Below are 16,164 nucleotides of genomic sequence, written 5' to 3'. Positions count from 1 at the left end.
GACAAGAAATGTAATCACTATGACCTTACCTATGTAACTATAACCCCTCTGTCTATCACCTTGACAATAATTTTTTAAAAACTGCAAAAATAAGTTAATGGGATAGAAAACCCAGCTGCGGGAAATGAGACAGATGGAAGCAGGTACTGAATGCTCTGCAGAAGAGCTTGACTCTCTGGCTCATTTAGTGTTTTCTGTTTCTACTGCTTTATCCAAGTCACTACCAGTTCCACCAGCATCTTCCCTAGTCTCTCAGCCTCTTCCGTCATCCCCTGCAGCCAGAGATGATAAGAACCAACCTGTACAGCACCAATCCTAACTGGTGGAGGATACCTGCCTGTCACTCCTGTGGGTCCCCCACCTTGATATAGACTGTTGTGCTATCGACTCTCCACTAGCTTAGCTTTGTATGTGTCATAGATTGTGCTTGCTGGAGACCCCATGCAGCTTGGCCCAGTCATCAAGTCCAGGCTAGCCATGGCCTATGGGCTGAATGTGTCCATGTTGGAGAGGCTAATGGCACGGCCAGCATACCTGAGAGATGAAAATGCCTTTGGTGCCTGCGGTGCATACAACCCGCTATTGGTGAGTCCCAGGCTCTCTGTTATGTTTTCATACAAAACGCTTGTAGAAGCCGGGCGCTGGTGGCTCACGCCTGTAATCCTAGCTACTCAGGAGGCTGAGATCTGAGGATCGTGGTTCAAAGCCAGCCCGGGCATGAGAGACCGTGAGACTCCTATCTCCAATAAACCACTAGAAAACCGGAAGTGGCGCTGTAGCTCAAGTGGTAGAGCGCTCGCCTGGAGCTGAAGAGCTGAGGGACAGCGCCCAGGCCCAGAGTTCAAGCCCCACGACCGACAAAAAAAAAAAAAAATAACGCTTGTAGAGCTCAATAGGGACAGACTGTCCCTTTGAGCTAGGAGCTCAGATGCCTGTACTTCCTCAACTTCCCAGATCAGGTAGAGCCAAGAAGTGAACTGTTATTCCTCATACTGTTCCATGCCTGTGGTCGTGGCTCTGTAGGAAGCCACAGAAGCTCTTGCTTTCTACTGTCCCCACTGAGATACAGGTTAATAGTGCTTTGCTTAAAGGCTGGGGCCATGTGACCTGCACAAAGCCTGAAGCACACAAGGAGTGTACTGAGATAACTGTTCTCCAAGAAACTCAGTCAGATGACTCAGGAGAGAAGCAAAAGAAAGTTTTTCCTGACAATCACTTTTCTGTTGAAAATGGAACTTGGAGTCCACAGTCATCTGAAGAGCTTGCCTTGGAGAGGCAAGTTTTCAGGCTCGGGGAGAGGACCAGCAGAAGAGGAGTTGTTCCTCCCCATGAAATAGATGTGGAGGTGGCCTCAGGTTCCATGTAGAACTCCCTTCCCTTCAACAGTAACTATGTGGGGGCTGACTCTTGGGACCTGGACCTGTTCTTTTCTTGCAGGTCACAAAGCTGGTGAAGAACTACAGGTCCCACTCAGCCCTGTTGGCACTGCCTTCCCGCCTGTTCTATCACAGGGAGCTTGAAGTCTGTGCAGACCCCAAAGTAGTGACCTCTCTGTTGGGCTGGGAGAAGCTGCCTAAGAAAGGGTTTCCTCTCATATTCCATGGGGTGAGGGTAAGTCTGCCTTGACCTGATGAAGCACCTGCCATGTCCTGTGAGAATAGGGTGGAGGGTATTATTCCAGCTGAGCAGCTTCACCCCCCAGAGTGATCATGCTTTGGTATGCCTGGTGTTGATACGTGTCCCCTGTATGTGTTGCTGAACTACATCATTATACCAGTAACCATCCCAGGTCTACAAGGGGGCAGACAGGGGCTGGTCACCAGGAGTGAAAGAAAGTAAGAAGGGGCTGCTGCTGTTTTCTTCCCTCAACACAGAAGAGACTCAGGAGTAGACTCTGCCGCGCAGTGTCCTTTGACAAGTGCTCAGATGAGTGTTGGGTTCTACAAAGAGATGCATGCTGACTGAGATCCTTGAGTGATGGAATGTCAGAGCGCAATGAGAGGTTGGGAAGAAGTCAGGCTGGACCATTGGGAGCCAACTGACCACATAGTGCCTGGCCCACCCCACAGGACCAAGAGCACCTGTAGGAAGTGAGGTGTCCCCCGCCACGGACCTGAGCCCAGCTCCACAGGACAGAGCAACAAGGCCTCAGAGATAGAGGAGACTAGATGCTTAGTAGCTTTTTTTTTTAAAGTAAGCTTTCATTAAAATAAATAGCTTATATTAGGAACTTGGTTGACAAAACCAAAAAACAGATTTTTACCTCACCTCCCAAAAGAATGGTGTTCAGATTTTTCAGAATTAGAGCTGCACCCAGACAAGGAAAAGCTGGAGTCAATGAGCCCCTTCTCACAACAATCTGGCCTTGCTGAGCAGGGGCCTGGGTGACAGCTTCACCCAGCATGCTCCAGGCCTCACGTCCTCTCTCTGTCTTTTGTGGAGAAAAGGAGTGGAGTGGCGTTGTATGCCCACCCTCTGAATGGGCCCCGTGTTCTTAGGCTAGGGCCCTCACTAGTGGCCGGCTCTCACTTGGCTCCTGTGCTCTGCCCTGTCTCCGTCCACTTCCAGGGTGCTGTCTGCATCACCTCACACTTTTTTAGAAGCCTCCTGTGTATCAGAGAAAACAAGTCAGAAGTTTGTTTGTTTGGTTTTTTTGGGGGGTCCGGTCTTGGGGCCTGAACTCTGGGCCTGGGCGCTGTCCCTCAGCTCTTCAGCTCAAGGCTAGCGCTCTACCACTTGAGCCACAGTGCCACTTCCAGCCTTTTCTGCTGATGTGGTGCTGAGGCATTGAACCCAGGGCCTCATGCATGCGAGGCCATCTCTACCACTGATCCACCTTCCCAGCCCTGACAAGCCAGAAGTTGTAAAGGAGGGGTTCCTGTACAATGTCTAGAAATGAACCTCATAGCCAAGGTTGGCTTCATTTTTAGCATTTTATTATTAAAGAGTTGTAGAGTGAGGTTCCAATTCTGTGAGTTAGGTACAATTCTGTGAATACAATTCTTTGTGGACAGTGTCTCTCCTTCCTTCACTTTCTTCCAGTTTCCCCTTCCTGTCCCTGCCCACAAGTTTCATGGAATTTGTTTTTATATTGACTCATTTTTTATATGCCCTCCATTTCTGTGCTCCTTTCATACCTCTAAAAAGAGAACAAAAACACTAGCAATAAAAACAAAAAATACATGTTTGCATTTCTTGAAATTTGTTCTTATAAAATAGTATTTTATGTGTTCAGAGGAGTTACACCTTTGGGTTCCTCCTGTGGCTATGTGTGAATACCTGGAGCTCCGTGTAAGTTTTCATGTCCAGTTACATTTTAGATCTTGCTCCCTCATATGAGAGAACCATGCATCATTTGTCTCTCTTGAGTTTGGCTTACCTCACTTAATGTGATTTGTTCAAGGTCCATCCCTTTCCCTGTAAATGACATAATATTCTTTCCAATGGATGAGTAAAATTCCATTGTGTATAGGTACCACATTTTATTGATCCACTTATCTATTATAGGGCACCTGGGCTGTTTCCATAGTTTGGCTATTATGAATAGGGTAGCAATAAACATAGATGTGCAAGTGTCTTTATCATATCCTGACTTGTAATGATCTGTGTAGATGCCCAAGATTGGTATGGCTGGGTCATAAGGAAATTCTGTGTTTAATTTTTTGAGGAACCTCCAGACTGCCATCTGTACTAGTTTACATTCCCACCAACAGTGCAGTAGTGTTTCTTCCCCAAATCCCTGCCAGCATTTGTTGTTGTTTGAATTCTTGGTGTTGGCTGATCTAACGGGTGTGAGATGAAATCTCAGTGATGTTTTGATTTGCATTTCCTTTATTGCCAGGGATGTTGGACGTTTCCTCATGTGTTTGTCATTTTTCTTCTGAGAAGTCTCTCTTTAGCTCCTTTGCCCATTTATTGATTAATTTATTAGTTTTGGAGGGGGTTAATTTCTGGAGCTCCTTGTATATTTTATAGTCATCTGCTATTTGACAAGGGAGCCAAAAATATACATTGGAAATCAGGTGCCCATGGTTCATGCCTGTAATCCTCAGGAAGCTGAGAATTGAAGAGCATGGTTCATCAAAGCCAGCCTGGGTAGAAAAATCTGTGAGACTCTTATCTCCAATCAACCACCCCTAAAAACCAGAAAGTGGAGCTATGGCTCAAAGTGCTGAGTGGTAGCCTTGAGCTAAAAGTAGCTCAGAGACAGCACTCAGGCCTTGAGTTCATATTCCAGTACAGGCACAAAAACAAAAAATAGTGTAAAGTATAAAAAACACACGTAGGTAGTAGAACAGAACTCAAACATACAAATGTTTCAAAGACTGAATTCGGAGCCTTGTGCTTGCTCTGGACCATTATCCTAGTTCTACCTCCTGAGTGTCTGGGATTACAGGTGTGGGCCACCATACAAAGTAATGTTGATGTTTTAATGTAGGGTGGTAAGATGGAGAGCAGCCCTCAGTGATCAAGACACAGAACAGATAAAGATTTTTTTTCACTCACTGGCCTGGGGAGAGTACCAGGCACACCTGGAGGCCAAGAGAGATCGTGCAGCTGAGGGTAGAGGATCATAGGCCAGTGCCTATGCTGGGTCCAGAATGTTATGTGGGTTTTCCATAGGCAGTCTTAACTGGGGGGAGGGGGCGCCTAGGTCAAGCAGATAGTTCCCTGGAGGTCACCCATGATGAAGGTCACAGAGACTGTTCACCATCCATGTGAGTATGAGCATACACCAGGTCTGTCCTGGTGCTTGAGTTCAGGGGTTGAGGCCCTGAGCTTTTTTGATCGAGGCTAGTGCTCTGCCACTTTAGCCACAGCTCCAAGGATTTCACTGAAAAAAGAACCTGCCATTGGAATGAGGAGTAAGCAACTTAGTGCTGAACGGCTGGCTTGTGGCCAGGGCTCTGGATGCTGGCTCCAGACAAGCAGGCTTCCTGTCGGGCCGTGCTGTCTGTCCCTGAGCACCTCTCTGGGCTTTGGCCACAGAGACCTTCCATTTTGTCAAGTAGGCTGTGAGCCGGCCTTCCCTGTGTCCAGCATGGGCTGCTCTTTACCGTAAAGATGATTGCGGACCTTCCACATCTGCCACCAGTCCCCCAGTGACAGATTGATCCAACTAGTTCTTCACCTTTATGGCATTTCATATATTCTCATTTCCTAATTATTTAGTTATAACTAACCTGCTAGATTTTAAGTTTGTATGACAATAGGGATTTTCCCCTTATTTATTATGTATTTCCTGTTCCTTGAGCATGGGCCCTGGGTAAGCATTGGACAAATGAAGTTTTCTCTTCTTATGAACTCAGGGCAATGAGGCTCGTGAGGGGAGGAGTCCATCATGGTTCAGCCCAGCCGAGGCCGTCCAGGTCATGCGCTACTGCTGCCTCCTGGTTCGAAGTGTCTCCAGCCAAGTTTCTACCAGGGACATCGGTGTCATCACGCCCTACCGGAAGCAGGTGTGCCCCTAAGACTAGGCTTTGCTCTTTGTGTTCTCTGTGGCTCTTGCTCCCTGGTTGTTGTAGGCTCTGTGAAGGGCAGTTGGTCATAGGCTCATTTTGATTTTTTTGTTTGTTTTTTGTTGTTGTCGGCTGTGGGGCTTGAACTCTGGGCTTGGGCACTGTCCCTCAGCTCTTCAGCTCAAGGTGAGTGCTCTACCACTTGAGCCACAGTGCCACTTACGGTTTTCTAGTGTATAGGCTCATTTTCAACAGCAGGTTTTCACAGAAGATCCCTATGCTTTAGATAAGAGTTCAACCAACTGGAGTGAAGGGCTGCTTCAAGCCAGCCCTTCTGCCTTCTATAGCCAGAGTGGAGTCTGCTTTCAATTGATGAATAGTTACATTGTAAGTATTTACATAGGGACCTTGATATTTGGCCCTTTATTTAAAAAAAAAAAAAAAAAAAAGCCAGCACCTATGGCTTAGGCCTGTGATTCTAGCTACTCAGGAGGCTGAGATCTGAGGATCGCGGTTCAAAGCCAGCCTGGGCAAGGAAAGTCCATGAAATTCTTATCTCTAATTAACCACAGGAAACTGGAAATGGCTCTGTGACTCAAGTGGTAGAGCACTCATCTTGAGCTGAAGAGCTGAGGGACAGTCCCCAGGCCCAGAGTTCAAGCCCCATGACTAGCCAGGAAAAAAAAAAAAAGGGTGTCAACCCTAGCTATCAACCAGTATTTCTCAAAAGGGTGCTATTGGCATTCTTGAAGGGTGCATTCTTAGTCCATGTGACCCTTCTACATAATTATGAGAAAGTAGCATTCATGGCTTAATAAGGTTCCCAAATTGTGACAGTCACAAACTTCCCTATACCCGAGCTGGGATTGGTAGCAACCTCCATGACAGGCATGTGAGTTTCAGCTGTCCAGCACTTGTCCCTGTGGTATACCATCCACCAACATGGGGAAGATGCTCCAGGACACAGCACAAAAAGGAGGTATGGTGCTCACAGAGGTAATGGTGAGATAACTTTGTTAAGGGTGCTCTGGGGTGTGCTGTGAGCCACCCAGAGCTGGCACTTCAGAGACACAGTGTTTTCTTCCTGGAGACGGGTCCCTGTGAGGGGAAGGTGAGTGCACAGTGCTTCTGGTGCCAGAGGGGAGACTACAAGGGCTCAGAGATGGGGACATCCTGTCAGAGAAGCCTCAGCTAGTCAGCATTTGTGCCATCTCTCTTTGCTAGGTTTGGGACCATGGACATGGCCTTGGGGATACATGTCACCTTCTAGTATGAGCAGCAGTGTTACCTACTTAGATATCCTGCATGTCCAGCTAGATTGTCTGAGGCCAGACATTTGTGTGCTTCTGACTCCTACTCAATTTTTTCCTATTTTCCCTTTTCTAGCTAAGTGACAGACTATTTTCTCACTTGATTCTCTCTTCTCTCCTCTCTCCTTCTCTCCCTTCTCCTTCTCCCCCTATCTCCCATCTCTCTTTCTCCTTTCTCCTCTCTCTCTTCTCTCCTCTCCTCTCTCTTCTCTCTTCTCTCCCCCCCACCTCTCTCTCTGTTTCTGTCTCTGTCTCTCTTTAAGCCCTACTGGTAGGAAATGAATAAAGAAATTGGTCCTTGGCCTGTGCTCTTTCACATTACAGAGTCTTCCTTCAGTGTTTTTTGAGTCAATTATACTAGCCAACATTTCTCCCAGTCCTTGTTGACTTGATTTTTAAAAGGACTCTCGGGGGCCTCTGCTCAGTGTCTTCATGAACAGGTGAGAACCCCTCTGCAGACTAGGTTACTATCTTCCATCAGACCTGCTATTGCTCTCAGCGTTTGTCTTTGGATTTCAGCTGTTTTCTGTGCCATAGCTCTCTTGGAATTTATCTTGCTTGGGGAATATGTAGCTTCTTACATCTGTATATTAATGTTTTTCATTAGATATAGGCAATTTAGACCAGTATTTCCTCACATTTTTTCTGCCCTTCTTTGCTCTCCTCTGAGACTTTTTCCACACTGGTTTTGTTTGATGTTGTTTCAAGAGTCCTTGTATCTGTTCAGTTTCTCCAGTCTTTGGTTCTTTAGCTTTGATATTTGTTGCTAGTCTGAAGTTTACACTTTTATTTGTCCTGGCATCTGGAATATGCTGTCAGCTCATATATGTGTATGTATGTATGTGTGTGTGTGTGTGTGTGTGTGTGTGTGTGTGTGTGTGTGCACAAGTGTGTGCACAAGTGTGTGCATGAACTCACAAGAACAGTCACATTTGTATACATGTATGTACCCTGGTCCTACGGCTTGAACTCAGGGCCTAGGTGCTGTATATTGGCTTTTGCTTAAGGCTACCATTGGAAGTAGAGTCATAGCTCCACTTCTAGCTTTTTTGGTGGTTGATTAAGAGAAAAGAACCTCTCAGACTTCCCTGCCTGGACTGGCTTTGACCTTTGACACCCAGATCTCAGCCTCCTGAGTAACTAAGATTACAGGTGTGAGCCACTGGCACCCAGCCTTGGTTACCATTTCTATCCTTATTTGAACAAATTTGTTGTGATAGTTGCCATAAGGTTTTCAATAAAACATCCTCTGTTTCTCTGGACATACTGGTAATGCACCCCTGATGTCTTTGCTATGTCTAGTACTTGGAATTCAGCACTCACAGCTCCTTTGATGCTTGTCTTCCCCAGTATGGCCCACATGTTTCATTTTCCTTGTATGTATCATTTAAGTTTTTGTTGAAAACTAGGAATTTTATGATATAGTAGTTTGGGATTTTTATTCTCCCTTGAAGATAATCACCTATTCTTGCTTGACATCACTGCCTGAGCTTAGTCTGTGACATTTATCTCTCTGTTGTGTGGCAGCTTTTATGTTCTTACTGAGTGTTATTTTTATTATTTCTAAGCTTGGTTTCCAGGAGGGGTGATGGCCCTCTTTATGACTGACCAGCAGTGGGCAGTGGCCAGTACTCTGCAGGTGCTGTCACTCACAGCTTCTAGGCTGCTTTAAGTTTTCCTTCATGCCTGCTTCACACCTAGCCTTTTCTGTCTTCCCAGTCATGGACACAGCCTCTCCTCCTGACTACTCGGGTAGTAGGCCTCTCAGCCCTTGGCACCTGCCTCCCTCTGAGGGCTGGTCCATGGCTCTGGCCCACCTGTACCCAGAAGGGCAAGCCCCAGACCTAAGCATCACAGATTCTTGTTCTCACCCAAAGTTGAGCAGTTCAGTTGTCAACACTTCATCAATGTGTGTCTTTATTTCCAGAGTGCAGAAAAGTCTTCGTCGGGTTTTTCTAGCTGTACACCTGCCCTGGAAGCCGCCTGGCAGGGCGGCGTGGGGAGTGACCTTACCTGTCTTTTTACTCATTGAAACTCACTGCTTTGCCCAGATCTTGTTTTGACCTGAACCCTTCAGGGGCAAACAGCTTGTGTCATGTGGGTCTGGCCCAGGGTCTTTCCATTCAACTGACCCTGCTTGGGGCTGGCCAGGACTCTGCAGTGCCACCTTTGTCATTCCATGCTTGGCCAGAAACTAGCACATGGGGTCCTCTGCTCTCTTTACACAGTGAGTCGCTTGTGTGGTGAGAGCAGCCAGCAGCCTCAGCAGAGATGGCCAGAGGTACAGGCAGACACGCAGGCAGTCCCACTGATAAAGAACTGCTGCAGGAGAACCTTCTCCAGCCTCCAGCCTCAGGTCCAGTGCAGCTCTTGAGTTGTTCTTCTTCCCTCCCTTCTCTGATCCCCACAGCTCTGTTCCTGCTCCTCGTCTGGTTACACCTGATCAAGTGCTCTGTCACATAACTTTCAGGCCGGTCCATGGCAATGGTGTGGTCAGATGCAGAGGCCCCGTTGGTCCTCACTGTCCGCTGTCACATTCGGATGCTCTGCCAGTGCAGCCTAGGGCAAGTGACTCTCTGGCGTGGTTTGCAGGTCAGCATTACTTATGAGAACCTCAGCCCCTGCCCGGGGCTCAGGTGTGCAGCAAGGACATGCTCTCTTAGCAGGTTTATTCTTATCTCTTGTGCCCTTTAATCTCATCACTCAGACCCTTTCTCAGGCTATTAGGGGTAGACAGGGACATGCACAGGATATAAGAGGCTTTTTATTTTTTTTGGTCGGTCGTGGGGTTTGAACTCTGGGCCTGGGCACTGTCCCTCAGCTCTTCAGCTCAAGGCTAGCACTCTACCACTTGAGCCACAGTGCCACTTCCGGTTTTCTGAGTGATTTATTGGAGATAAGAGTCTCGTGGACTTTGCTTGCCCAGGCTGGCTTTGAACTGTGATCCTCAGATCTTAGCCTCCTGAGTAGCTTGGATTACAGGCGTGAGCCACCAGCACCCAGTTACACAAGAGGCTCTTAAATTGGAGTTGCTGGGTGACTGTGATGTGAGGTGTTCCTGACCAGATCCCTGTAGCTGAGTGCCCTCACTCCCATACATGGTTGTTGGGTATTTTCCTCGAGATCTCAGTCATGGGAGATGTTTTCACTTGTTTATGTCTATTCATACTTTGTGTGCGTCTGCTAGGCTTGAACTCAAAGCCTGGGTGCTGTCCCCAAGCTTTTGTGCTCAAAGCTAGCATTCTCCCACTTGAGCCTCAACTACACTCCTGGCCTGCCCACCCGCCCGCCTGCCTGCCTTCTTTCATGATTTGTTGGAAATAGTCTCATCGACTTTTCAGGCTGGCTTCAAACCATGATCCTCAGACCTCAGTCTCCTTAAGTTGATAGCTTAAGTTGATCTTGAGTGTGTGTTTTTCTCAGCAGTTTCTCATCTTCTAAGATATATTCTCAATCTCAGGTTCTTGGTGTTGTGTTGGGGATATCATCTCAACTGTACTTACCTTTGTCATTTGTCAGAAAAATACTTTTTGATTTATGATGAGCTTATATCCCAGTAAACCTATTGGATTTTTTTGAGTTTTTGTTTTGTTTTTTGGTACTGGGGATAGTACCCAAGACGTGCTAGGTGAGCTGTCTACCACTTGAGCCCTGAGCCATGCCTCCAGGGTTTTGTTTTGTAAACACTACGGTTTAGCAACACAGTGCAATTGGTATCCACAGAGGACTGGATATTAAAATATGTAGATCTTCCTGATCCTTATAAAATGGTATAATATTTGTACATAATCTCTGCACATCTTCCTCTATGTTTTAAATCTCTAGGTTGCTTGTATACTTAACATAATGCCAGTGCTGTGTAAATTGTTAATACATATTGTTTAGGGAATCTTGACGATAATGTTTGAATGCTGTTCAAACACAGCCACTGTGGGCCTGGGTGCATCTTCACCCATGGCTAGTTCAGTCCGTGCATGTGGAGCCCACAGGCAGAGCAGACTGCCCACATGGCCACAGAGCTGCCGAGCTGCTGAGGCCAGCAGCCACTCCATAGGGTAAGGGTTCTCATGTGTGTCTCGTGTGTACGAGTGTTGTACTTTGTTGTGTTATTGCCTGGGAGATTGTCTAGATCCAAAGTGCGTTGTCCAACCAGACTGTTCACCTTCTTACCACAGCACTCCACGGCAGTTACTCAATTGGACATCATTTCAGGAACTGTTGTAAATCATTTCCTTTATGGCTGTGGTCTAGTTTGTTTTGTTTCGTGTTTGTTTTTTGTTTTCTGTTTTTAGTTTGTGGTGCTAGTTCTGGGGCTTGAAGTCAGGGCCTCGCCACTCTTCCTGAGGTGATTTTTTTTTTTTTTGCTCAAGGATAGCACTCTACCACATGAAGCATAACTCCACTTATGGCTTTTTGGGTGCTGAATTGTAGATAGGAGTCTTACAGACTTTTCTTCCTAGGCTGGCCTTCACACCGCGATCCTCAGATCTCAGCTCCTAAGTAGCTAAGATGACAGGTGTGAGCCACCGGTCTCAGTGGTCTCTGTTTTTAATCTAAGAAATTTTTTTCTGAACTTGAGATCACAAAGCACACATTGAAAATCTGTCTTTTTTCTTTTAAAAGGTTCTTATTATGCTGCCCAAGCTAGTCTGGAACTCTGGGGCTCAAGTGATCCTCTTGTCTCAGCCTCTGAATGCTGGAACTAGAACTACAGATATATGCTACTATACCTTGTGGATCTTTGATCCATTGGCATTTATTTTTTAATATGGGATGAGATAGGAACTGATTTTATCTTTTTCCTGAGTACAATCAGTTGCCTGCCCCATCAACATTTGGTGAGCGGCTCACCCTTTCTCCTGGTTGTCCACTGAGCCCCGGGAGGTGCTCTCCTTCTGTGAAGTAGGCCTCATGGCTCTTTTCTGTCAGGTCCACACAGGTCTAGGCACTGAGCTTTGTGACATATTAACATACGTGTAGAGGTTTTCAACCCTTGTCATGGTGATTCTTAGCTGTTGAGTTCCTTCTTTTTTTTGAAATTTTATTTTATTGTAAAGATGGGGTTACAGGTACATGAGTAAGGTACTGAGTACATTTCTTGTTGAGCTTGAGTTCCTTATTAATTGAATTTTAGGAATTCCACCTTTTTTCTCAGAAATACATATTTTCTTCTTTGGTAACATTTTAAGAATTCAATCTTTTTTTCTAAAAACCTATGCAATATCCTCTGGCAATATTTATTAGACTGTCTTAACTGCATTTGATGGGGAGGTTGTTTTGTTTTCTATTTTTACTGACTTTTGCCTATGTGGGGGGGATTTAATTCTGAGATTTCATTTGTTAGTATTTATCTCAGCTATAATCTATGAGTGAGAGATTATCTTAGAACTTGTATAAAAATACTTTTATTCTGCTGCTTCACTCTTGAATTCCATTCAGGTGTTTTCCCAGTGCTTAGAATCGATGCCTCTTACCCAGTGTGGTGGTGCATACCTGTAATCCTAGGTCTTGGGAGGCTGAGGTTGAAGGATCATGAGTTCAAGGCCATCTCAGGCTACATAGCATGATCCTGCCCCAGAAAGATAAGACAGAATGGCATGGTGGCACACACTGTAATCCTAGCTACTCAGGAGGTAGAGATGGAGAGGATAGCGGTTCAAAGCCAGCCTGGGCAAAAAGTCTGCAAAGACCCCCATCTCAGCCTCTAGCTTGTGTTTGGTAAGAACCCACTCTGCCTAATTTCATTTATGTTTAAGTAATAGCTTTTTATAGTTTTAATATTTTCCTTTGATTCTTGATGTATAGTTTCACTACAGAATGTTCACAGGTGAATCTCTTCCTCTTTTGTGTTCTCAACTGGGTCTGGATAGTGATCCAGTTCCCCCTGCTTGGCCCCTCTCTGGATACCCCTCCTGTCCGCTTTGGAGCTGCTGACAGGTGTGTGGGGCTTCTCTGCCTGCCCTGCAGCATTGCCCCGCCCCTGCCCCCACATCTGTCTCCTCCTTCTGGATAACTTCCACCAGGGTTTTTGATCCACAGGTTGTGAGAGTTAAGTTTTACTGAAGAGTTAGCTAATCTGCCCAAGGCTCCAAATTGGTCTGACTATACCAACATGACCTGTTCCTGCCTATGTGCTTAAGTCTGGAATCACAACTCGTTTGGTCTCCACAGACTTAAACACACTTGGCCTGTATCCCTTTGCAGCAGCCCAGCTGTTTTGGATTCCTCAAGAGCAGTTCCCCTTCATGGTGTCAGCTGATGGCTTTTCCCTGGGCTGAGTCCTGGTTGTACTCTAGCACTCAGTCCCCTTACTCCTAAGATGCCCAGCCCTGCTTCTGGAGCCAGGGTGTGTTGAAGCCCACAGCCCTGACCACAGCAGCCTGTTAGAGGCCCAGGACGCCGCAGATTCAGGTGCCATCCCACAGAGATCCACATCCGTGTGCAGCAGCGGGAGCACACCTCGGTGCCTGAGTGCCTGCTTCATGTGCTTCTGATAAGTGTCCAGCCCTCTCCTCTCCTGGCCTCAATCGGAATTTGAGTTTTGTCTAGCTGTGAAAAATTACGCTGCAGAATTGAAAAATAATTGGTTTAGTGTTTGGTTTATACCATGGTGGGTAAAAAAAAAAAAACATGATTCGTACAGTTTTATCTTAAACCTGTTTTTAAAGGTGGAGAAAATCAAAATTCTTCTGCGAAGTGTTGATTTGATGGACATAAAGGTTGGATCTGTTGAGGAGTTTCAAGGGCAAGAATACTTAGTCATCGTCATTTCCACGGTATGTACCTGTTTGTGTGGGGTGGCCACGGGTCCTGGGCACATTGACAAACAAAATCCACACACAAGATAGACACTTTTATAGCCCAAGTGACTGTGGAAAGTTCTCAATAGTCAGGAGACAAAGGGAAAAGGATCCAGGAAAAAAGGCAAATGTGTGTGTGGTGGAGGAGGGGACAGAATTAGCAGCTGAAGGGCAGAGAGTGCAGCAGATGTCAGAAAGAAACCCAAGTCACAGTGGCCTCTACCTCACACCACCCAATGGGCTTAACTCTCAAAACTCCAGTTTTTATTATTACTTATTTATTTAGTCAGTCATGGGGCTTGAACTCTGGGCCTGGGTGTTGTCCCTCAGCTCTTCAGCTCAAGGCTGGTGCTCTACCACTTGAGCCACAGCGCCATTTCCAGTTTTCTGTGGTTTGTTGGAGATGAGTTTCACAGACTTTCCTGCCCGGGCTGGCTTTGAACCGTGGTCCTCAGATCTCAGCCTCCTGAGTAGCTAGTATTACAGGCATGAGCCACCTGCACCTGGATCTAGGAGTTTTTTTTGTTGTTTGTTTGTTTTTTGTTTTTGTTTTTGTTTTTGCCTGATCATGGGGCCTGAACTCTGGGCCTGGACGCTGTCCCTCAGCTCTTGACCTCAAGGCTAGCGCTCTACCACTTGAGCCACAGCGCCATTTCTGGCCTTTTCTGCTTATGTGGTGCATAAGGGCCTCATGCATGCAAGACAAGCACTCTACCACTCTACCACCTTCCCAGCCCCCAGTTTTTATTTTAAACTGACTTCATTGCCGGGCACCAGTGGTTCACGCCTGCAATCCTAGCTACTAAAGAGGCTGAGATCTAAGGATCACGGCTTGCATTTGGGTGTCTCCTTGTCCACAGACAGTGACTCTGCCTCTGCCTGCCTTTTTGGCCAAAAACAAGTCATGTGGCTACGTAACCTTTTTAAATGTTAAATACTTGTTTCATACATCAAATTACTTACATTTTTTTTTAAAAGTCCTTAAAATACATACTTTTTAGGCTGAGCACTGGTGGCTCACACCTGTAATCCTAGTTGCCCAGGAGGCTGAGATCTAAGGATTGCCGTTTAAAGCCAGCCTGGGTAAGAAAGTCTGAGAGAATCTTATCTCTAGTAAACCACCAGAAGACAGCGGTGGCATTGTAGCTCAAAGTAGTAGAGCGCTAGCCTTGAGTGAAATTGCTCAGGGATAGCGCCCATGCCCTGAGTTCAAGCCCCACAAATGACAAAAAAAAAAAATTACATGTATGTGTGTATAATTTTTTTTACTCATGTTTGTGTTTTAGGTACGATCAAATGAAGACAGATTTGAAGATGATCGATACTTTTTGGGTTTCTTATCTAACTCAAAAAGATTCAATGTTGCAATCACTAGACCAAAAGCCTTGCTGATTGTCTTGGGAAATCCTCACGTGCTTGTCAGGGTGAGTTTGTAGGATACCAAGCTTTGTTCTGCTTGAGGGAGGAAGGGAATGAGGGAAGGCCCAGGTCACCCAGAAATGACCTGAGCCAAGGTGCTCACCACACTGGTAGACATAAGGCCTTCACTACTTCTTTTTTCCCCAGGACCCCTGTTTTGGTGCTTTGCTGGAGTATAGTGTTACAAATGGCGTTTACACAGGGTGTGATCTTCCTCCTGAACTACAGGCTCTGCATAAGTAAGCACTCTGCTCTCTGCTTTTAGGACTTGCCTCCCAACCACATTCCCCTTCCCCTGCCCGACTCTCCTCAGGACTGCAGCCTCTGAGCCCAGACGTGCTTCTTCCTTGGTTGCCTGGACTTCTGGGCTGCAGTGACCACTCTTTGTGGGCATGGGGTTCACTTACAGAGGTGAGGTTCCTCTTGTAAAAAGCCCCATTGGGAAGAGTATAGTTTTCAGATGCCACATGTTCACTTCTTCCCCTGCAGCTGTGGCTAGAGACCTCTTACCCGGCAGTGCCAGGACCTTCAGGACAGAGGAGAGCTGGGCCCACTTGACACACAGGGCCAGTGACGGGGAGAACCACACACCTCACCTGTGGACCCTGTTCCTGGCTCTTGAATTTCTGTGACTCCTGTGACCCATACACTGAAGCCTTGGACATGGGTGTGGGAAGGGCCACTGGGTGGCTGAGCCGACCCCACCGCCTTGGCTGGCCTTGGCTCAAGCTCATGTTCCTGCCGCTAGGCAGTCATTGCCACTGCCATCCCCAATAAAAACCCAAGCAACCCCAGTCCCCTTTCCACTCTAAAACACGCCTGTTAGTGATGTAGGTCTCACGTGCCTTCGTCACTTTGGAGTTGGCTCCACCACCTTCATCTGCTCCATCCTGAGCCAGATCTGAACCGGGAAGCAGGAAAGGCTGCTCGTTGCAGTCATCTGAGAACCATAGGCTCCAGCTGGCTGTGCACAGCCCATAGGGCCTGAGGCTCCACCTGGGTGGAGCTGGGTGCTGGGCTCAGCCTCCAGCCCCATCCACCCACCCCTAGGTCCTGGTGCTTATGCACGAGCACAGCTGAGCAGCGCCTGTCCTGAAGTGCCCTCCCACCCCTCTAGCCCACAGGTAGCTCTCTCAGTGCCACAGATGGCGAGCTCTGAACCGCCACGTGTAGGTG

The 16,164-nt window shown here is 46.9% G+C and overlaps 1 protein-coding gene across 4 annotated transcripts in view; it reads left to right on the top strand.

Annotated features, from left to right (window-relative positions):
- Nucleotides 1-15,778, top strand: part of Mov10l1 (Mov10 like RNA helicase 1) — a 73,202-nt gene extending 57,424 nt beyond the window's left edge. For 3 of the 4 annotated variants that reach the window (XM_069999792.1, XM_069999794.1, XM_069999796.1), the window contains 7 exons: nt 421-585; nt 1,438-1,611; nt 5,310-5,459; nt 13,438-13,545; nt 14,856-14,993; nt 15,136-15,227; nt 15,478-15,778. In XM_069999792.1, the coding sequence (XP_069855893.1) occupies nt 421-585; nt 1,438-1,611; nt 5,310-5,459; nt 13,438-13,545; nt 14,856-14,993; nt 15,136-15,227; nt 15,478-15,487 (837 nt within the window). In that variant the 3' untranslated portion in view covers nt 15,488-15,778. The remainder of the gene's footprint in view (nt 1-420; nt 586-1,437; nt 1,612-5,309; nt 5,460-13,437; nt 13,546-14,855; nt 14,994-15,135; nt 15,228-15,477) is intronic. The other variant, XM_069999793.1, reaches the window with a different exon arrangement.
- Nucleotides 15,779-16,164: the final 386 nt, after the last annotated feature.

This window comes from Dipodomys merriami, unplaced genomic scaffold (assembly GCF_024711535.1).
Source record: "Dipodomys merriami isolate MVZ:Mamm:240054 unplaced genomic scaffold, mDipMer1.0.p SCAF_55, whole genome shotgun sequence".
NCBI lineage: Eukaryota > Metazoa > Chordata > Mammalia > Rodentia > Heteromyidae > Dipodomys > Dipodomys merriami.
The sequence above is the reverse complement of the archived record's forward strand: the minus strand, read 5'-3'. Positions and strand labels throughout refer to the sequence as shown.